Source organism: Budorcas taxicolor, chromosome 1 (genome assembly GCF_023091745.1).
Source record: "Budorcas taxicolor isolate Tak-1 chromosome 1, Takin1.1, whole genome shotgun sequence".
NCBI lineage: Eukaryota > Metazoa > Chordata > Mammalia > Artiodactyla > Bovidae > Budorcas > Budorcas taxicolor.
The window spans coordinates 123658366-123682394 of NC_068910.1; the positions used below are offsets into that span (position 1 = coordinate 123658366).

Here is a 24029-nt window from a genome sequence, read left to right on the forward strand (position 1 = left end):
ATCTGAGGTTGATGCCTTTAAATCCTCTTATGTTGTAAACCTTTTGAGACACCTTTAGGGGTTTGATTCCAGCCCGCCCCCCCAAAGCTCTTTCCTTACAAATTTAGCTGCTGCCCTATTGTAACCTTTTCCTTTGTTCACTAAATCTGAGGAACAAAAACACAGAGATACTGCATCTGTGGGTGGGATAAAAAAATGAACAAAAGGATCTACTTAAATTCACAAAGTATGCAGTCTGAACTTGGCTTTGACAGAAGGGTCTATATATTCAAATGCATAGTTAATAAGTCCTTTATTTTGCTTGGGAGGAAACTGTACGCTTAAAAAGTGTTTATATAAAAACCAGCATCTTTTTACTTACTAATCTATTCTCCTTTTGATCTCTTCATCATCATATACTTATTTTTTAGAGGAAAAACAAAATTTTAACTGCAGTGACTTGAGGTACTCCTTTGAAAAATATCATCAACTGGTGATGAAGTATAGTTAGGTAAGAAATTAATTTTTTCACTTTGGGAAAACTTTTATCTGAACTTCAATAAGTGAGAAAACAGAACCCTATAGTGTCATTTTACAAAAGCTTTTTGACTAAAATAATCACAGAGCTCCTCAATTCACAAAACTTCCTCTGCCGCTCACTGTTCTGAGACTGCTTTCGAAGCAGACATTCAGATTCATGCTCTCTTTGCTTGTGTCTCCCTAGAAAAAAATAAGCTGCTTTCATTGTGACAACCAGTTTTTAAGCATTGCTCTCTGTTGGCAGGAGATGGATAAACTTTTTCGGTATGGAAAGTGTGGACTGGAGCCATGGCAGACTGTTCTGAGGAATGAAGGCCTTCTACATGTGGAAGACCCACATTCAATCCCTGGGTCAGGAAGATCCCTTAGAGAAGGAAACGGCAACCCACTCCAGTGGGATTCTTGCCTGGAGAATCCCAGGGACAGAGGAGCCTGATGGGCTACAATCCATGGGGTTGCAAAGAGTTGGACATGACTGACATACAGCATTCAGCTTCTCAAAGTAACAAGGAAAAGCCAAGGAAAGAGGTAAATTTGTTTTGCTGGATAACTGATTAAGACAGAACGGAAGTGATTTGATGTGGGCCAGTTTAAGAAAGTAGCAGAAACTACATCTCAACAGCCCACCTAGGGTGATACATTATAAAAGCAGGCACAGGATTTCCTTAAGAAAAAATAAGATGTAAGTTCCTTTTTGGCTCATGCTGAGATGAAGAAGAGTCTAAATAAACATCGTTAGAACTTTAAAACTTGGAAAGCACTGGTAAGTAAGTGAAGTGGAAGGTATAATTTGCAATTATTCTAATTAGGAGTAAGGTACTATATTTTAATCTTATTTTTATTATATTCTTGATTGTATCTTTTATATAATATTTTATTATATTGTTTACATATTATAGCATAAAAGATATTAAGCTGTTTAAGAGTCTTCTATTGCTAGGTAACATTTTAATTATCTTGACTTATTTCACCAATTTGATTTGATCTTATTTTCTCATTTTTCCCCAGATAAAATCTCTGCATGAATTCAAGAAGCTGTGTGTTAGTTGCTCAGTAGAGTCCAACTCTTTATGACCCTGTAGACTAGACTGTATGTAGCCTGCCAGGCTCCTCTGTCCATGGGACTCTCCAGGCAAGAATACTGGAGGGGGTTGCCATTCTCTTCTCCAGGGCATCTTCCCAACTCAGGGACTGAACCCGGGTCTCCTGCATTTGCAAATATCTTGATGTAGCGCATTCATTCATTCTTAATTCTCTTTTGCTGCTGAATTTGTCCCGAGTCCTAAGATTATTGTGCTTTCTCTACTTAACAAATCTTAGCTACCATTTGAGAACCCAATTCAAAGTTTTTTCTTTTCTGTGGAGCTGTCTTTGATTACTGAACTCCATCCTGAGTTCTTTCTTTTCCTAGTTCCCACTGATGGTGAGGTAAGAAACTGAAACACTAATTTCTATTTTTAATGGAACTATAAAACTTTCACAATAATAAGGCAATTAAGAAAGACCAAGTCTTGCCCTCATTTCTGGGCTCCCTTGGTAGTTGTTGCTTCTGAGCCCAAACTTCCCCTCAAATGAGGAAGGTGCCAAAGCGTGAGGTACATGACTCCAGTTGGGTTGACTGCTTGGCGTACTTTTGGAGGCTGGAAATAAAAAGGCCCTCACTTGGGAGGGACAATGATGATTTTGGGCTGGGCCCATACTAAGTAGTAAAGACTACTACTACAGCAGTGCTGGGCAGTCAGATGGACCAGTCAAATTTGGCAACTTCGTTAGGTAGACAAGTAATACTGATGATGAAGACTATTATAGACTAAGACTCTGACCCCTCCCTAGATTTCATGAGTCTTGTACAAGTCTAGAGAAGGGAAGGAAGCCCTGAAACGTGACTAACCTTACTGATAGGGACCTTGGTTTAATTTTCTATAGAAAAGTAAGGAAACATTTCTTGTACCTCAACGTTGTAGGATAGATCAGAACTTTCTCATAGTCCTTAAGAGTATGCCGTTGATTATTCTGTCTTCATTTTTCTTCATTTGTGCCTGACATCTATGAGAGGGCTTCCCGGATAGCTCAGCTGGTAAAGAATCTGCCAGCAATGCAGGAGACCCGGGTTTGATCCTGGGTCAGGAAGTTCCCCTGGAGAAGGGATCGGCTACCCACTCCAGTTTTCTTGGGCTCCCCTGGGGACTCAGATGGTAAAAAATCCACCTGCAATGTGGGAGGCCTGGGTTCGATCCCCTGGAGGAGGGTATGGCAACCCACTTCAGTATTCTTGCCTGGAGAATCCCCATGGACAGAGGAGCCTGGTGGGCTATGGTCCATGTGGTCATAAAGAGTCAGATACCACAGAGCAACTAAACACATATTATATCTGTAAGAAGGCTCTCAGCTTCCTGGAGGCTGCTACCTTGCCTTGTTATAACTACAGCTTCATCACAGATCATCGAATCCTCACGTTGCCCACCACACTTCTTTCCACTGAGTAGGTCTCATCTAAGCATTTGTTTGCTCATGTCTCCCCTGCATATCCCAGACGTGCTGATGACAACGTATGGGTCCTGAGGATGCCCCTTTTCTCTGAGCTGTGTCTACAGGCTCTAGGCCCAGGGCTATTTTCACCCCTGCAGTTGTGGGCAATGCTCTTCCCCCTGTCCTTTATCTTAGCACGTCTTCTCATGGGGGAAGTTCAGTGTTCAGTATGAATTCAAGCGCTAAGGCAAGTGGTTTTTTATGTGTTCACTGCATTTCCCACAATCTGTGCTCCTTCATTTGTAATTTTTGACACACGTCACACCATCCACATCTCTTCGGCTCCATTCCCCCCAAGAGGCAGCTCACTGGGGCCTCAAGTCATGTGAAGGTGCAGTGGAACTCAAAGCTGAGCCACACTTTGCAACTCAAAATGAGAAGAGATGGCCAATCTGTGAAGTGGTACCAAAGCGATCAGACCAAACTCCCACCACTCTTGCTTAACTTAGGGAAGCTCAACTGCTTGGTAACAGATGTTACAGAGATGATCTACCAATCAGCTTTGACAATGGGTATTTATATTTGCATAAACAGTGTCAGGGATTGTTTAGAATATTTTCACTTGGTGGCCACTGGGTGTCCTCATTTACAAAGTAAATATGCAACATTTGCTGTGGGTCACCAGAGAGAAAAAAAGACAGTGGTTTCTCTTTGGCCTCTCGCATACCAGGTAGAAATTTATTGCTGAACTCATAACCAGGTCACATATTAGTACTGTTAAAAAACCTTCAGGTCATACTGTTAAAGTTTATAATCAAAAGTAACTTCTGCAGATTCCAGACATGAATTTATAAGGCTGGGCTTCCTTAGTAGGGGGACTGTGATCCAGCTAATAGAATGAACCCTTATTCATTTGAAAATTGGCATGGGATTTTGACTATCTGCCGAGAGAGTCAGGAGAGAGGAGTGGAGAAGGTCTTAATTTATTCTTGAAAGGAAAGAGAACACCAAATATCTCCATGGGATATTTGTTAAATTCTGTTTTTATCTCAAGTTTTCTGAAAACCAATTAAAAATAATAATGAGAAAGATAAAATATGCCCTTTGCTTGGGAAACCTGAAATAATGTGAAAAATAGTAAAATGAGCTGTGCCATACAATGGTTATCAATCATTTCATATTTAGAGACAGAGAATTAAGTTATTCCTTGGGGAACTAGTTATCCCACGTGTAAAAGAAAGATACTTGTGCTTCACAAGGATGTTGTAGGACAAATAGACTAGGGTTCCTAAGAAGAGAAAGAGTACACAAGATAGATTAAGGGCATTACTAATATTCTAACTGCGGTTGAGTCACAGTTGTGTGACTTGTTCCTGATGGCAGACAGGAGTCAAGGCCAGAGCTCACGCAGCAACAAATAAACTGTTTTGGCCACACCAAGGCACTGGGTGTGACATACTGCTGGGCTATCACTTCGTGCTCCCTAAAGTGATTTTTGCATGCTTAGGATTGTCAATGCTTATATTACACACATCGTTGATGAGATTATTTCCTTGTATGGCCAAAAGGATTTCTATCTCCCCACCTTGCAAATTCTCAAACTGGAGATTCAAAACTACTACTGACTATAACAGTACTTGCTTTCAACTAGCTGAACTTTCTCAAAAGCAAAATTAACGGTAATATTTTTTTCACTAGTGTATACCCCAGATTAATAATTATTCTCTGGCATGTCATTTCAGGATATAAATTAGCAATATGATTCTGTGCCATAACCAATTATTTATACAGATAATATCAGGGAAACTATGAAGATCCACGAGCTAGTCACTGCCTTGCAGAGATGTTCTCTGGTCTTGCTTGGCTTTGCTTAACAGCCTTTTCTGTTTTTAAAGGACCACACAGCCATGCCTCTAGTACACCATCTGCAACTCTTAATCAACTGTTTAAATCCTCAACAGGACACAACAGCCAGGTCACTTTCACCCTGAGTTTCTACTAAAGGATCACCATGTATTCAAAGTATAGGGAGAAGTGTCTCATTTCTTCTCATATCCTTTGATTTCTGTTCTCTGTAGCATTTTCTGGCCTTTTAATTAGTAGATTCGTTTCTGGACTACTGTAACCCTAACACGTATCTGCAGAGCCCTCCTGACTGTGTTCTACCCTAAGCCTTTCTCCTTTCGGTCTTCTCAGCCTACTCCTTTAATTTCACTTTGAGCACTTCTCAAGGCTCGGCGACCGAGCACCACACAGCCTAGGTCTTATCTGATGTGCCGGCGCCTGGTGTGGTCTAAGACACACTGACGTTTTGTTCTTGAAGGACGGGACTGATGTTCTGAAACCTGGACTCCAACACAAAGGAGATCATTAGCCCACTTTGAGTGTCTCTCCTCTTTCCCTCCTGCCTGGCCCCCTCCTACCCTCCCCAATACTTCCTTAGTCTTGTGTGCTGGCAGCAGATGGCAACCATATTCTGAAGCTGAGTCTGTACGAAATCGTGCCATGGAGAACAGAGTGGCTTCAAAGTTAGCTTTCTATTCAAGTGGGATGGCGGAGGCTTCTGGAGGCATGAACTCATCTCTCATTCATATAATCCTCTCTGCATTCAGCCAGGAATTTGTTTTTTGACACATCTTTCTACTGTCCAGCCAGTGGAGGGAGGGTGGGCATAGAGTTGGAGGGCCCTTTCAGCAGGAGGGCACCAGGATTCTATTCCATGCCAACTGCTTGTTTCCCTGGGCCAGCTCCGTCTGCTGCAGATCACATTATGTCCTTCCCCTGAGAGAGGCTCGGGAGCATGGGTGCCGAGTGGATTTCTCAAGAACCGTATCTTTGCTAGAGTGACACACGCTGTACTCCCTAGGCCCAGCTGAGACCTGGGAAAAGGGTGAGACCAGGAGGGTGTGGGGTTGCTGAAAGCTGTGCAGGATGGTACAGTAACGGGAAGTGGGAGTGGGAAAACCTTTCCTTTTTGTTGTTTCAAGGTTTGCTGGAGCTTTTGCCTAATCATCTGTTTGAGCATCTTGAAAATAAGTGTCTATTTTCATGATATCTATCAAAAACAGGCACCAGATTATCCTACAAAGTCGACCTTAACCCTCCCATATTGCTACTTGAATCAAAACATGTAGCAGCCTACATCCAACAGAAAGTGGTTCTGTTTTCCCAGCATAAAAACCAGTGGGTATCTGTGATACACTTTGTTTTGTTGGTCTGCTGAAAGAAAACAATTAGGTGAAAAATCAGTAACTCTACTTTTACAAACATGAGAAATTCTCACAAACACACTCTCACTTTTGCTCAGTTCTCCCTACCACATTCATTCATTCATTTATTTGTTCAATAAAGATTTGCTGAGCTCCTATTACGACTAAGCACTTCTCTGCTAGGTGCTAAGAAATCAGCAGTGAACAAGATAGAATTTCTGCCCTACCAAATTCTTCCATCCAGACAAAATAAAGATTTAATAATTTAATTTCTAGAATACTATTTGAGGACTAGGAATAATTAATTTGTCTTACCTAGTATTTCTTCTGATTCTTTCTCAAACATGTCTCTTGAAGGTCCACACTCCTTTAACCACGAAGTTCTGTCCTGAAACTCTATTGTTATATTCATTCCTTTCTTGGATACAATGTTGAGAGTTCAGATTGCAACTGGTATCTTTTCTTTCTTTCTTTTTTTTTTTGGTAGAATTGCAACCCTGAGGATCCAGGATCATTACTTTGCAAGCTACATATGTATTTTCTCTGTAAATATTGTATCATCTAATTTGCATCTTTGGGTTCTGCTGATTAGCCATCAACATGTGATTTAAGGAATACAGCATATGAGATGTACAAATCATGACTTAGTAAGTTATTATTTTAAAACTCTGACTTGGGATTTATACTGACTTGCATACAATCTAGTTAAGCATTTGATCTGCGACTATTACTAAAAGCCTTATAGCTCAAGTTCCATACCCATGTGTCTCTGGAATTCTATACTCAGCAGCAAAAGGGCTCCACAGGTGAGAGAAGCAAATGCCTGAAGTTATCTCCACCCATTACCTCAAACCACTTGGGCACCACAGGACAGGAAAGGCTCACTGGGTACAATGAACCAACAGGTCTTACTGAATTTCTTAAGACTATGTTTTTTCCCCCAACTGCTGAAAACTGCTTCAGAATGGAGGAAGGTAAGTGAGCTGAGTGATTAAGAGCAATCCTCCTTGGCACTAAAACACATTTACACTTCTAACTTTACCTCTATTTTGATTTATTTCAAAATACTCTGAAGCCATCAGGAAGACCGCCTTTCAAAAAGATAATAGATGCATTTCTTTAGTTGTAAATGTGTCGTTTCAGAAGGGGCCCTCTCCTCTCTCTGACATGGCAGCACGGCAGTGTGCCCATTCTCAGGACCTGATGCTTTGGCCTCTTCAGGTAATAGGGCTGGGAGATGGACAGTGAAAAGATGAACAGTGAAAAGCACAGGAGGGACAGCCATGGGTTCCACAATGCACTCTGAGGACAGATTATACATGCATCCACTCTCCATACTTTGAAAATATCTCACAGATTAGAATATACATGAGGACAAGAAAGAACACAGTAGCTTAATACTACACTATAATGTAAATAGGCTAAACCTTTCCAAGTCCATAAAAAAAGATTCAGGAACTTTTTTTTTAAACTTCTCTGAGCCAGTTTCCTTATATGTAAAATGGAGTGTTTTGTAAGAATGATATGTATTTGACACAAAGTAGATGCTTAGCTGTATTATTCTCTTCCAATATTTAGAAAAACACAAGAAAAACAGGGGAATAAAAGCAGGAAAAAAGATGATGGAGAGGCTTCCTTGTCTGCCCAGGCCTGAATCTCAGAAGGGACAAGGAGAGGGGCATGGCCCTTTCCTCAAGTGGAGAGTAGACCCTCCTACAGACCCAGGGCTTCTGTCTCAGTCACTCTCAGCAGGAGGGAGGGATGGAAAACTTGCTACAAGCTTCACTTCTGTTGCATCACTTTGAGTCCATATTTATTTAATAATTTAAAACCTTTACACTATAAGCAAATGCTCAGATTCACTGAGCACTGTCCGGTCTGTTCTAGGGGCTTCCACATAGCACTCCCTAACCCTTATACTAATGCTGCAAGGTAGACATTATTGCCATTCTCATCATGCACTCGAGGACACGGAAACATAGGGAGGTTAACCAGAGGCACGTAAACTTCATGTATAGGCTGAAGCCCACAGGTAAAAGGGTAAACCAGCCAGGCCATGGGGTGAGAGCAACAGAGGGTCACACCCTTAGCTCATCATCAACATGTTCAGGAAACAGCTTTCGAAGTCTGTCAGCATACCTGCCCGACCCCTGTGGGCACGCTGAGAACCCACGTCGGACGTTCTCCTTTGAATCTTGGCTTCCTTTTAGGGGGCGGGTTTGAGGACACAGGTTCTGACTGGGGTTCGTCCTGGGGAAGTGCCTCTTGCCTTCTTTTAGTCCCTGACACCAGTCTACGGAGAGTTACACGCTGGTGTCCACACTGGCCTGCGTCTGTGTGCCTATCTTCTTAGGGAGGTCATAGACTCTGAGAGGCAGGCGCAGTCATGGTGCCGGTGGAGCACCCGAGGCCTCCAGGTCAGGAACTCCTCCTCTGGAGAGAAATGCTGCATGCGTGCCAAGTCACTTTAGTCGCATCCGACTCTGTGACCTCCTGGACCTTAACCTGCCAGGCTCCTCTGCCCATGGGATTCTCCAGGCAAGAATACTGGAGTAGGTTGCCCATGCCCTCCTCCAGGAGATCTTCCCGATCCAGGGATCCAACCTGCGTCTCCTGCATTGCAGGCAGATTCTTTACCATCTGAGCCACCAGGGAAGCCTGGAGAGAGAGGTTACCCTCTGCTTAGAGTGAAAGTGAAAGTCGCTCAGTCATGTCCAACTCTTTGCTACCCCATGGATAGTCCCTGGAATTCTCCAGGCCAGAATACTGGGGTGGATAGCCTTTCCCTTCTCCAGGGTATCTTCCCAGCCCAGGGATCAAACCCATGTCTCCCACATTGCAGGTGGATTCTTTACCAGCTGAACCACAAGGGAAGCCCCAAAACAATGGAGTGGGTAGCCTATCTCTTCTCCAGCGGATCTTCCCGACACAGGAATTGAACCTGGGGTCTCCTGCATACCAACAGAGCTATCAGGGAAGCTCTACTCTCTGCTTAAAGCCTCAGCGCATTGTCACTACTGGAGGACATCAAGGCTGCGGAGGAATGCTGCTCAGCCTGTCAGCCCAGGTGTATGAGGCTGCTTCAATTACCACTCTGGAACCTGAAGTCAGGAATAAAATGGAATAGGCTAGATTTAGGGATTTTTTTTTTCCTTCAAATTAGAAAAAAAAAAACCCAAAAAACAAAAACCCAGGCCCAGTGGAAAAACCTATGATATTTCCCTGAAAAAAAAAAAAAAAAAAAAGATAGACTTCCTCTTCCATGGGGTTAAGTTCTCAGAGTTGAAGTTCAGAATTTGCAAGTGCATTTTCCATAAGATGTGGGATTACACCCTGTAGCTCAAATTTATATACACTTTCCTTTCATTATCACCTTTATATCCAAGTAGCAGTTGAGATATGAGGCAAAGAGACAATAAGTGATTATACAGGAAAGGAAATGATTACGGCAGAAAACGAATGGCAAAGTTAATTTAGTCACCACTTCTTGAAACTCTTTATATGGTATTCTACGTGCCACACCAAGCTTTCTTTAAAATTATGTCTGCCCTCATCTAAGACTGCATGAGATTTTGGTGTAAAATTGATAACATGAACCTAGCTAAAACCACTGAGAATAAATGAGTCAGGGAGAATTCTTTTCTGGAGGTGGAGAGGAAAGGAAAACCTCCTCAAGGTCCATGTTGACGTCAACTATGAATTCATTGTTCCCTGTGAAACTATAAAAGCCCGTACTCAAAATTCCTCCATGTGGCTGCTTGTATAATTTCTAGTAGCGATAAAATAATTTTCTTACTTAGTTTTACAGTAATTTAATAGCAGAGCAAAATAACATTTCATTTAGTTGTTTCCAGAGCACCACCCTGAAGTAGGAGGAATTGCAGATACTTTGTTTCCAGGGGACTGTGGCCTTAGGGAAGTCTTTAACCATCAAAGAGAACAATAAGACTAAGTAAACAAGTTACGCACGACCCACAAAATAATGAACTTGACGATGTCTGTGACAGTGACAGAGTGCACGAGAACAACACACAGGCTTGTTGTTTGTGACTACTTGAATGGGATCTATCGTGAAAGACAGTCACAGAATGTGGCATTTTAAAACCGGATTGTGATTTGAAGTAACTTGTTCTAAAAGTTTTTAGAAAATTGAAAGGCTCAAAGTATATAATACCTGTCCTCTACCTAATGCTCAGAGATTACTGAGGGTTAGTGAATATTTGTGAAATCATCCAAAGAGGATGTAACAATTCTTGCAAAACATTAGTTCTTATTAGCTACAGGGAAGAGAAAGAATTAGAGAAAGAATTAATGTAATAAAATTACTGATTCTTTGGGCTTGGGTAGTGATTTCAAATTTCCTTTACATACATTTATCATCCCAATTGCCCTGTAAAATGAGAGATCTAATTCTCTCACCTTGCCTATTTAATTGCAGAGTCTCCCTTAACACTGGTTTTTATTTTTTGGTCTATAAATGGGCTTGGGGCTGCTGTATCATAAAAATATTCATACCCTGCTTTTGCATTAGCTGTTCATTACTTCTTTTTAAAGTACTAAAAAAAAACAAAAAACTGGCTCATAATTGTTGCTTTCCTATTCAATTCTGTTTGCTCCTGAACCCTTCTGTATGGTGTTTTCATGACACATCTGACTCTTCTCTCTCGGCAGCCTCCAGGAAGCTACCCATCCTCCTTGTCTGAGCACCCAACACCACTGACCCTTCTTCTACCTGGTGGTCTCTCTCAATTGTCCTGCTTTCCAAATTCCCCTTACATATATTTTTGTATATATGCTATGTCTTAGACCATCTTTTCTTTCCCTCCTTCGAGGGTTCACCATTTTCTTTCTCTTTCTTATCATGCAATGTATAAATATTTCTCAAGGTTCTATTTTCTTTTTTTTTTTTTCTCTCAACTAAATCTTTTTCGAATTTACTTCACATTCATGACTTAAAGTATGGCCCTTTTGGTCAAAGCATTTGCTATTCCTAATTTCAAATCCCTCCTGCTCTACTCCAGAACCCTATTTAGAGCTCAATATTAGTTGTCTCCACGGGGTCTACCCCTGTTATCGCATACTCAGTGAAAGTGAAAATCTTAGTTGCTTATTCTTGTCTGACTCTGTGGGACCCCATAGACTGTAGCTCGCCAGATTCCTCTGTGCATGGGATTCTCCAAGCAATAATATAGGAGTGGGTAGCTATTCCCCTCTACAGGGAATCTTCCTGACTGAGGGATCGAATCCGGGTCTCCTGCGTTGCAGGCAGATTCTTCACCATCTGAGCCACCAGGGACATCTCACACTCAGCATTGTATAAAATTGACTTGTATTCTGTCCTCGGCTGCTGCTGCTGCTGCAGAGTTGCTTCAGTCGTGTCCGACTCTGTGCGACCCCATAGACGGCAGCCCACCAGGCTCCCCCGTCCCTGGGATTCTCCAGGCAAGAACACTGGAGTGGGTTGCCATTTCCTTGTCCAATGCATGAAAGTGAAAAGTGAAAGTGAAGACGCTCAGTCGTCTAGTTACTTCTTTTTCATCTTCTCTCTTTGATTTCTTAGAACTATCTTTGATGATTTCTTCTCTCTTATCTTGGAGAAGGCGATGGCACCCCACTCCAGTACTCTTGCCTGGAAAATCCCATGGATGGAGGAGCCTGGCAGGCTGCAGTCCATGGAGTCGTGAAGAGTCGGACACGACTGAGCGACTTCACTTTCACTTTTCACTTGCATGCATTGGAGAGAGCTGCCCACCCTCATCCATAAAGTCTGTTGAGTCTAGGTCCTCCCCATGCCCCTTTCACCAGCCCCCTCAGGTAACCAATAATCTGAACTGCTGACAAAGCTTCCTGGGCCCTGCGTTCTCTCGAGTCACCTTCTTCCACGTACAAGCATGTTCCACATCCCTGCTGCTAGATTAGATCTTCCCAAAGCAAAGGCCAGGTCATGGCAACCCCTTACCTAAAACCCCGCCACAGCTTTGCCCCAGAATGCAAACACCTTATACCTTTTCCTAATGCCTCACCACCAATAAAATTCTGTTCATCCTTCAAGGGAGCTCAAATGGAACCTTTCCTGATAAATTAAACTGGAAGTTAATGTTAACTGGATTATAATATATTTTGTGAACTTTCTAACTTCTAAGATAATGGTGATTTGAGGGTATGGACTAAGAATTCTTGGTGGCAGGGTCTGTTTGTCTCCACTTATCTGCCTCTGCAGAACTCACTGTAGTGCCAGACACCTAAGATGTATTCTACACATGGTTGCCAAGCTGGTGAATAGAGTGAATAGATGCTCTGGTGCATCCAGGTACATAGGGACATAGCTTTAACCACCCTGCAGGGCGGTTGGTGTGAATATGTCTAAACTTTTCCATGAGACTCTAAGGCTCTGAGCAAAGGGCTCCAGTTTATATTGAAAAGCTGTATCCTGTCTGATGCCTAGGCTTGATCCTCTACATTGAAAGCATTCAGGAAATTGATGGATGAATAGTGCTGACTCCTTCTGATTCAGAAAATGTAAGTTCTCTTATTTGCAGACTCAGTAACAGGCAACACAGTATGGTGAGGATGGAAGGAGTGAGATTATATGTTTGGCTCTTCTACTCACTATATTGAGAACCTTTCGGTATGGCCTTTGTTCTCTTTGGACCTTAGTTTCCCCATGTGTATAATAACAGGTTTAGACCAGCTTAACTTTACTCTCTTTCCACGCTGATAAAAAGTTCTAACTGCAATACGTTCCTTAGAGAGAACAAAAGATGTAGGAGCCGAAGAAAAGCTAAAAAAAAAAAGCAGCTGTGCTTATTCAGCCCATGTGGTAATGAGAGGTTTTACTATGGTACCTGGTATGAAGTGATTGGTCGAAGGATCTGACTTGAAATTACCTTTGAGCAAGGAATTCCTAGACTCCTCATGCATGCTCTCAGCTGATCACATATCTGTCTCTGAAGACAGCACCACATTCTTTTAAGTCAGCATGTGAGAAGCCCTGACAGATATGAAGGAACACTAATTTTATATAATGAAATTTGCCATGAGTAGAGGAAGCACATATGAAACTGTCACCAGCGGCTGCAGATAAAAATTAAAGATGTGCTCCAGCAAGATAAGAGATGGCAAAATGAAGAATGGAACCCTGAAGATCAGCAGTCAGCTTTGACAATTACACATGGACAATCACAAGAACATTCACGTAGTATCTGGCAGAGTGAAAGGCATGGTGTGACTCAGAGCAATGGGCCAGAGGACCAGATTTGCCAAGGGACTGATTGCTACAGTCTGGAGGGACCACAAGTCAGTGACTGAGTTCCAGCAAGGCACTTCTAGAGGACTCTGTGCCTCCTGGAAGGAACCTCTTAATATGAAAAGTTATTTTGAACCATTTCATCAATAAATTATCTCTAGATGCTGCCTAATATTTGCCCACATCGACTGATCTCATGCAAAGAAAGGCACTTTTACCCATTAGAAAATAAGTGGTGTCTTGCTTTCTTATTTATCTGGAAAGCAAATGTCTCCAAAGGAACATGAAGTTCAGCCCAGCTGACTTTTAATGACAGGCAGTGTGACTCAAATACAGACTGTCCTGTGAGTTTACATTAAAATGAGGCAAACTGTAAGAAAGTCTGAGTCTGGTAACTGAACTGCTCTGTTTGCTGAGAACACCATGCTCTTTCTACGCCTCTGTGGTTTTGCTTCTGTCCCTTCTGGCTGTAAGGCCATTCACTCCCTCCACTGCTTTACATACACCTACTTCCTGATCCAGGGCTAATGTCACCTTTCTTGAGAAGCCCTTCCCACTGCTTCAGGAGCCTGGGAGCTTTTTGTGCATTGTCAGACACTTTCATATTGTAATCGTCTGTCCCTTGCACAGGTTTAAAAGTTGGTGAAAGTGTGTGGGAACACCACGAGTTCCTAAAGTTTGGGGACAGTATTTTGTTTGTATCTTCAGCCCTGGTCCCTAGCTGAGGTCTTGGCACAGACGCAGGGGTTTGACAGCATTTAATGTGTGACTGAACGGAAGAAGGCAGGAGTGAATGAGGTAAGAGTGACTTCCAGAAGTTACTGCATCAAGTGGCCATGGAAGATATCCAGTTACATTAGCATTGTAGGGAAAGGATAATTTTTATTAAAAAGAGGGATAATTTTATAAAGAGTAGATTATGACATGAAACTCCAAGATATATAATTTAAAAAAATAAATGTATCCCCAGATATACTATGTGGAAACTCTAGAAAATAAGAGCAAATGAAAATTAACTGGCCTTCTAATGTATAAGTGTGGGATTAAGAACTGAAACCTCTAAATAAGAGGGTATCAAAGGTAATAAAAATAATTCCAAAGAAATTATGTGTCCATTAATTCAGAGAAGGAAAGAAGGGAAAGGCTATCTTTAAAGAAATGAACCCACACATAATAAGTAAAAGGTTTACTTTGTTAATGAAATAGCAGGAAAAATAAGTTTAAACTGTTGGTGATGAAAAGGTAAATATATAATTCTTTATAGGAAGTAGAATAAAGAGAAATGTGAGACACTCGGGATAATGAGAGCATTTAGTTACATCAAAGATGTTCTATTTACTGTTTAACTGATATGGAATCTTATTAGAAAATTAATAGAAAGCCATAAGATAATAAAGATCTGTAGTGACTTACTTCATCCCACTTTGGCTCTATTTCTTCTGCAAATTAGTGTGACCCCAAAATGTTTTCAGGATTGTCCAACTTGTCCTAAATTCCATAAATAAACTCTTTCAGAGGATGCTGTTTTTTGCCATGTCTGTATTACAGCTCTTCACAGATGGACCATTTTTGTCCTTCCAAAGTCTAAGAATAACTCTTTCAGTTATCAAGACATACCAAAACCCAGTTCAGCTGCTCCTGTGGGATTCCAGTTAGTTTAGACACATCTGCTGAGATACACGCATCTGAATCCAAATGAAGCTTTTGTTTGATGATACATTTTGAACATTTACGAAGGTTTTTTGGGGGCCAAAATGTTTTTCATTTTTTGGCACTCCAAACAGAGATCTTCAGTTATAAACACTGCCTTCTGAGCACCTCCAGCAGAAATCCAATCTTTTCTTGCGAACAGGTGCCTCAGGAAGTTTTTGGAATGCTTTACACTGAATCAGCTTTCTGATTGGAAACTTTCTGAACACGCAGTCAAATTTGCCAAAGAGACCTTCAAACTTGCATGAGTAGTTTTCACTCATCCAGACATACATTCACACGTACAGACAGCCCTAGTGAAAGCAAGTCAGAGCTCTGTAAAACTGAAGTCTTTCTCTTAAAGGTTAAATACGACACACAACCAAACTAAACAAAAGGAATAAATACATGACAGGAGAGATAATGAATAAACAGCAAGAACCTCTGTTCAACTTCTCCATAAGCATGTTCCCCTTAAATTTACTTTACCTGAGAGTTTAGATGACACATCCCTTCAGTAAAAATCCACCCTAGTTTCAAATAATGTTCCAAACATTTGTGTTCTTTAAGACTGTGCTGGGGGGGATGGCTACTAATTCTTTTTACTAACAAACGTGTTCAAACAGTTCTTTTTGAAACACTTCCTTCTCTAACACAAATAGGTCAGCCAGATTCAAATGTGAAGGAATGAAAAACTACTCTCTAAATCAAGAGTTCTTTGGAAAAACTTCTATTTTACCTGAGTCCCTACAACTTTTCTTTTCCAGTTTGAATAAAAACTGAAAAGCCATTACAGAGTAAGACAACTTTTGAAGCCTTACGCCTGAACAATTACAGAGGAAAATCACTTCCCCATTGGGCATGCCCGGAATTCAGGGGAAATCTGCTTTCAAGTTTGTCTGATGGCCCTGGACCAGATGCTCCAAGGTGGCCAGAAACCTTTGTCTACACCCACTTAGCAGATTTCTGGCTCTTTATCAGGAACTAAGAGGTTTATTTGCAGAAATGAATCATTTCCTTCAAAATATCCTTTACCCTATTTACATGCTTGCATATTCCTTCCATTTTGTTTTCCCCCTACAGCTTTACTAAGGGAATTAATTATCCAGAAGAACAGGAACATACAGTCAGTACATCTGAGATACAGGATGAGACACAGTATGTCATCTATTAGGCCTGGCTAAGACCAGCAGCTGATGCTAAATGGGAAGGAACATGCACCAAATGTTTTTTAATCACAAAGTTAGTAATTAATTGCTCTTTAAAATACATTTTATGCTTCTCTCTGTCTGTGTACATGAAATACACATTTATTACATGCCAAAAATTACAACATTATGGTTTAAATGTGACTGGCACGGAAGTCCGGAAATCAGAGTTAATGCTCCCACAGCAACTTTAATTCTGTCCGTGTGTACATGTAGAGCTCTAATCGTCTTCCGTTCCAGGATAATACGTATAGATGGTTTGGGAAGGGAAGCTCAAGACCCATATCCTCAACTGTAGTTACTGGAAAAAAACAAAGGATAAAAGCTGTGCTCCTGTCCACGTACGTGGATAAAAAACAATGTCCCCGCGCCGGGTGTTGTGTAATCCGGGAACGAAAGAATCCGCTGTGATGTTGGCACTCAAGGGGACAGTTTCTGTTGCTGTGGGAACCTGAACTTTGCATTTCCTGACTTTGGGGTAATTAAAATGTCAGCCTTAATGTGGCATTAATGGAGTTTGTCATAAAGAAATCCTCTTTGTTTTGTTCTCATAAAAAATTGCTTAAAAGTTCATAATGAACCAAGTGTACTAAAATCTTCAGTCTGGGGGACTGACGCAAAGGTTTGGGAGGGGGAAGGCCAAGGGAGGCGGACGGCCTGAGGGAGCAAAGGAAGAGACCACCCGGCTCCTCCCTCCACAGTGCTCAGCCCCTCAAGATTCAGGCTACCTACAGAGCTAAAGTTAAACCCGCCCACACAACAGTTTGGTAATGTGTAAAGGTTAAATTAAAAATAAATAAAAACTGTTAATGCATAAGTGCATCTTGGTAAGGACACACAAAAATGAGACAATCTGATGAGGCCAGTGCAAGACACGAGAAGGTAAGTAACCACAGATGTCAGCTTCCAACAAAAACAAAGACATCAAACTACGTCCTTCCAAAGTAGGGAGGCGGCTAAAGGGGGTGGGGGAAATCGCTCCTCCATCTGGAGGAAGACAAAATGGAAGTGTCTGTCACGTGTACATGACTGAGATGTGCTAGGCTTGACAGTTGTCAAGAAAGGTTTTCCTGGGAAGAGCTCCGACGGCTCTCCTGCCTTGGTTCAGCCCTACTTCTAGGTTTACATGGAGTGTTTACATGGAGAGCCTGGCTCCGCCCATCCTCAGCCTACGCAGGGGGAACTGTTCCGCCAGACGCCTAGGGGCTGGATGCCCTTTGCATTCCGAAGCTCATCTTAATGGCTCCCATCGCCATCATCTGCACTTGTTTACCAGGAGATTGTTAGAAGTGGGGAGGAGGTGACACTCTAAGGGGTGGTGGGGGAATATTTCTAGGTGATCATAGTGGGCACACTGGCAAGCAGCACGTGTGTCAGTAGTGATATTAACCTCATCACTTCACCAAGGAAAGCATTTCTCAGCCATATTCCCTCTTGCTTTGACTTTTACTGGAATCTTTTGCTGGATCTGAAGTGGCTCAGCAGGTTAAATAGCCATCTGAGAATTTCAGAGGTCACACTTGTCCTTTTTTGCTCCAAAATATGGGCTGTGTTTTTCAGAGGTAACAGCACCATGGGTTGCCCACTCTGACCAGTTCATACGCAGAAGTGACTTTGCATTCATGGGGATGCTTATCCATCGTGTTCCTGTCACCAGTATGAGTAGCTGCACATTTTCAAGAAACCTGTTTCGAGCCAGGAATACGATCTCCAGGCTCGGAACAGAGAATTCAGGCTGCTCACAGTGACGGCAAATCCACAAACATCCCCCTCTCTCCTCCCCCTAATTATCAAGCATTCATCTATATGGGTGTTCATTTTCTCAGTTTTCTCATCTGTAAATTGGGAAGAATTATAATGACTGACAGAAAATGGTCATTAAGCCATGCCTAAGAATAATTTTGCTAAACACATGACAAATAAAAAGGTGCTATAAAAATTCAGGCACTTGCAAACACTTAGAACACCACATACTGGTGGAATGTTTCTGAAGTTAAAGATACTAACAAGTCAAGGGCACTATATTTAAATGCCCCAAATCTGTTAGTTCTAAATAGAAACTGAATATTTTACCTTAAAGAAATTAGGCTTTTAAATTAATCTATGGTAAGAATGACATTTGAAAGTTAAAAAAAAAAAAATTCTCTTGAATGCAAGAAGAGCATCCAAAAATTTTAACAGCTTAAAATAAATCTCTTTCCTGTCTTCTCTCAAGCAATCTCCAAATGGACAGATTTCTGTGAATCTTTCCTCAAAACAATTTTCTTCTAAGTGTAGGCTCAAATCAGGACAAACTACAATCCAAATATATTTGGCGAAAAGTATAATCAATTTAAACAACAGGTTGGAGCAGAAAAGACCTACACATCTTAATGGCAAAATCAGAATGACTTTCTGAACAGCTGGAGATTAGGTTTCTCCTCCCTATTTGTTCCCCTTCCAATGGCATTCAGACCTAACTGAGCTCAGATCCACTAGCTTCCTCAGGGTCACCAAGGGGCTGCTCCTTGTACATATTTCATGTTAATGCCACGGGCTGGCCAAAGAATGCTTATGGTAAAGTATAATCAACAGCCCAGTGCTGTTTCTTTTCCATTCGGCAAAACATTCATTTGGCTGTAACGGGATTTCTGGGCTAAGGCCATTCTATGTAATCTTCCCCATAAGCTGTGGCAGATAGCCAGACGTTGGAGGCTTGCATGCAGGAGCTCCAGGCCCTTCTCCACAGGAACAGGCTACCTTCCTGGTAGGTAGGGACAGTGCGCACATGTCTATGGGCACTGTGCCATGCTATTTTCCAATTCTTCCTGTAATTACTATTAGGCTGGAGACTGCCAGGCAAGAAGGCCAAGAATGTTACTATTTTGACGGTCCACTGAACACAGTCCCCACTTCTGACCCCCAAGTTTCTCTATGGAATTAGCAGCTTGGTACAATGCACACAGGTTGCAGAGACTTGGCTCTTGTTATTTCTCGTTTCGTTTTCTTGCGACAGCTTAAGTGTGGTCTCAGCTCGGTCATGAGCAGAACAAGGTGGGGTCCCTTTATCTAGAGGCTATTATGATGAAGAAAGTACAGAATGGAATGTCCCAGCTTCATTCACCTCTCGCCCTTTCTGCGAAGTTTTATGTTTGCTTTGTCAGAAAAATAACAATAGGAGATTTAGAATCTCATTTCCTAATTAATAATTTTTGCTTTGTGGACAGGATAAATGGAGTTCTTTTTTGAAAAGAAAACTTTCTTGGTCTTAGCTTAATCCAAAGAAGACTCCAGCTTTCTGCCTGACATCACTGTGGAGGTCAGTTCTGAATAGCTGTTGGAATAAAAGGAATATTCTTTCCCAATGGACTCCAAGTTATCCTACCCCCTTCCATCGTCAACACACGTGTTGCTCTCTCTCTGAAGAACTGAGCTATGTTTCAGAAAGAGAAAATATCTTCTAAACGTGATTTATCAACTTTCTTAAAATAGAATTTGAAGAAGTGACTCTCAGATTAGTGGGAAGACAGCGAAAATAAACAGCAATGGAGTGATTTCAATAGCGACAATCTCATTAAGCTGCCCATTTCCAAATTTAGCCCGTAGGCAGTTTTTTTAATTAAAAAATATTTTTAACCTGAGTTCTTATTGGCTACGTGAAGTCTGGGTGGCTTCTGAATTTTTGGAAGCCATTCTCTTTTCTTCTGTAAATTTATGCTGTCCTTTAACCACTTCAAAATAAATTAAAAACTGGAAAGAGAAATTCAGCCAAGCTACAATAACTAATGCAAAGCTGATTTGTGTTATGTAATTTCAAAATGGAAGTTTCCTTTTGAGGTCCATATTTGGTCGCTGAATTTCGTCATGGTGGAAGTACCAGTATTCAGATCACAGGGACAAAAGAATAATTAGAAAATAGCAACAGGGCTTCTGCTTTTGAGTTAATGTTATGAAAGAGAATTCGGTTCATGTAATTAATCCGCCTTTTGAGGCCAAATGGCTGGTCACCTGGTTTTAAAACACACTCTAGCTTTGAAAATATAGATGTTGGCTGACTCAAAATGGTGGCAAGTTACTTTTGGCTACTTTGGAAGACCGAATGGAAACAGCTTGCTCTGAATGCAGAAAAGCCCGAACCCGGGGGGGAGAAGCCTGCTCCGAGAACCGTGAAGACACCATCACCTCAGTGGTGCAAGTGGTGTACTCACAGTCAGATGACCCGGGATGAGCGTGCGAGTTTGTCAGTGAATGTGTTGAGTGGATGAGGGCTGGGCCTGGAGACAAAACAGCTTCAAAGTTCAGGCAGGGAAGGCCCGGCTTGGCGCTGGATCCACCCGGCTGAGTAATCTCATTCTCCTCAGATGCCTTCTGGTTTTCAGCTGTCTTGGGTTTCTTCCTGAAAATAAACAAAGGGCCCTTTGAAGGAACTGACTGCATATTTGGGAAAAGGCATTTTTAGAATCTGTTAAAGATAACTTGATTTTTTTTTTTTTTCCTGAGGGGGGATGGGAAGGAGTCCAGTATGTCCCTTGTTTTAAAACAAGCTGATTCTTGTTTTTTTTTTTTTTTTTCCCTCCAGTAATGGCCTAACTGGGAACACATGAAAGCATATGGGCCAAGCAAACAGCACCACATTTGGACTCTGTTGGCTGCATAAAAAGACCCTGTCCCAGAACTTTAGACAGCTTGAGCTACGTATGGCTGACATTATCCAAGAAAGCATCCTTTCTTCCCCCCATAAGAGTTTTAACATGGTCTGGAAAAATACTAGTGGAGGCTTTACCGTTCTAGCATTTGTCAGGAAGCTTAGACAGGACCCGTGGAGTAATGGGAGGAGCACTGGGCTGGGAGTCAGGAGACTTGAGCTATGGTACTAGCTGTGCCTCTAACTTGCTGTGTGGCACTTGGGCACCTCACTTCACCTCTCTGGGCTTCAGTTTCCTCATCTGTAAAATAAAGGGCTTGGATTAGAAGGCCTTAAAGGTTCCTTCTGGCTTTCAGTTTCTATTCATGGAACACATTACGGAACGTCAACTTTCTTGCTGTTATTAGATTTTGTTTTAGATCAACACATAATTTCAAATCACAATCTAAACTTGCAGGCTGTACCAATGAGAGGGATGAAAAACTGTTAGAGCAGCAAATGAAAAGTGAAAAGAAGAGCTTAGACTCCAGCAGGTAAGGAAGGAAGATGTCACATAGAGATCCTCTATTCCAGCTCTACTCATCTGAAGCTGAAGAGTCCCTTTTAAAAAAATAATTTAGTGCATGGTCCTGGAGTGCAGGAGTGTGACTGTGTGTTTGGGAAGAGAAGGGTGGAGGGAAGTAGAAAGTAATTGTGATCTGGGACCAGGAATAGGAAGTAGCAGAGCTCAGCCATCAGTCAGCTCCTCTCCCTAGGACCGTGCAACTGACAGAAATGAATACATGCTTAGCTTACGCTGCATGCACCCTTGGCCCTAGTCAAACCAAATTATTTGTCATACTCTGAACAACATCCCACCCCGCCCCCCCACCAGTTTCCTTGGCTGTAAGCTTTTTCTATCATCATAGTATAGTGAACAGAAAAAGTATTTTTTAAAATATTTTCTGGTAGAAGATTATGTGTGGTACAGAATTTGTTGTAAGTGGGTCTGTTCCCATGTTTCCCTTGTTTCTCTAAGCATGGCAATGGACTTGTTATACAGAATATTTTGTATTGAAATTTGTTGTACTGGGTAGTTAAATCTGCCCTCGCAGAATATGGTGTTATGAATTAGCATGCTGTGTTTCTGGTCCAACAGGTTGTGAAATCAAATCTGCTTTTCCAGAGGGCAGGAGGCAGAGATGGCACGGTGAAGATGAAAATAGAGGGAGAGCGTTTAGACATATTTTTAGGATGGAGGAAGCCAATACAAAAGCAACAAACTGCAATCCTTTACTATTGAGTGGTGACTAAGGAAGGAACCTCCAAATCTTGAGTGTCTATGTGGGCTTCTAGGAACTGGTTTCTGGTTTTCAGTGTAAGGAAGTACCCAACTGCTTTTTCTTCATGAAAACCAGCGCTCCCTCTACAGTCCCTATTTCTCTCACCGCTGTCTGTCGCCAGGCTTGTTACCGTGTTGGACACCACAGGGTCACACATCTTCCTCTGCCTTAAAGCCATTTTGTCAAGTCCTGACGGTTGTACATCCTTCACACTTTGCACACCTGTGTTTCCTTTCCGTTTGCATTGCCATCACCTTAACACTTTTTATTTAGACTGCTGTTTACTTTCTGACTCCCATCCTCCTTGACGTCTCTACTGCCACAGCTTTGCCTTCACTGATCTGAATGGCCAGGTCAGGCTGACAACTCCAGGTGGATTCCATGTATATGAGACTGCAAACTCTCTGAGGGTAAAAAACATCATAGTTGTTTTTGAATTCCCTGCGTTCACCCATTCGTTCCTTCTTCCTTCCCTCCACCTATTCATTTATTCATGTATCCATTCCACAAAGACTTACTATGTGCCTGCAATGTGCCAGCATGGGCTTGGAAATAAAACAAGCCTGGTTTCTGCCCCCCTCCCAGATCTGCTGTCTAGTGTATACCGTGAAGCAGAGTAGCTTAGACAAAGCTGTCATTCAATATAGGTTTGTTGATGGAATGAAATTGAGTTAAAATTAAAGTATATTTTGAGAATAGTTATAGTCTGAATCCAAATTAAGTTTCCTACTCTTTATGCAGCAGGGAAATCTACCTTGACAGGCTGTTTTCCTTGGAATCCATGAAGTACATTTGATAAGAGTAGGACCGTTATACCCACTAAAGCTAGGCTGGTTCTCATGGGTCATTTAAATATCGAGATGAAACACTAATGACAGACATCACTTAACATAAAAAATTTATTCCTGATGTTCATAAATAAGGTCTAGGCTAGTTTCAGATGTACTAATTTCCTTGGTTTCTTTCAGGAAATTGAAGAAGCTGTCTTTCAAATGTGAGTGTATGGCCAGCCCACCAACATTACTCTTTAATTTTAGCTTTGCAGAAGTTGTATTGTTCTTTCTATTGATGGCATCGCTTCCGTCTCTAGATTTGATCCTGCCTCCCACCTTACATCTTGCATCATGCCCTCCTGTCTGTCATCTCAAGGATCACCTCTGGGGACCATTCATAGCACAGAGACACTGACACCATCTCTACGAACAGAGGATATTGAAAACTCAACCTTTTGGCTCACTCCTTCATTTGCCTAAAATCCCTTTACTTGTTCTTAGACCATTGGGCTATTTCCCAACTGCACATACCAGAGAGACATTCACTGACCCTTAGAAACAATGCGTTTTCCATCTCACTCTCCTAATAGTGGACTCCTTTTTCCAGAGCTGAGAAACTCTAAAACATAGCAACCATCTACATTTAGACATGCACAGGTGCTGTTATTTTGACCCTAGTTCTGCAGCTCATATTTTATTGAGGAGGATAAAGGAAGTCTTGTAGTAATTAATTGAAAATACCTTCTTTGGTCGTGTAAAAGAATTACATGAACATGGCATAGTCGAGGGCAAGTCTCACCAAGCCTCAGAAGCTGTGTACTAGTCCCTGGAGCCTTTAGAGGGCAGCAGCGCACCAGCTGACTCCAGGCAGCGTGTCAGGCAAACTCCCCACCAGACCAGAACCTTCCTCCTGGTCACCATGCCAAAGGTTGGTTTGCCAAGCTCTCTGGCCGCTTAGCTTCCTCCTTTC

The 24029-nt window shown here is 41.8% G+C and overlaps 1 protein-coding gene across 1 annotated transcript in view; it reads right to left on the reverse strand.

The window, feature by feature from the left end:
* Positions 1-20756, reverse strand: part of ZBTB20 (zinc finger and BTB domain containing 20) — a 42334-nt gene extending 21578 nt beyond the window's left edge. Inside the window, exon 1 of the mRNA XM_052641406.1 lies at positions 20528-20756. Within this exon, the coding sequence (XP_052497366.1) occupies positions 20528-20756 (229 nt within the window). The remainder of the gene's footprint in view (positions 1-20527) is intronic.
* Positions 20757-24029: the final 3273 nt, after the last annotated feature.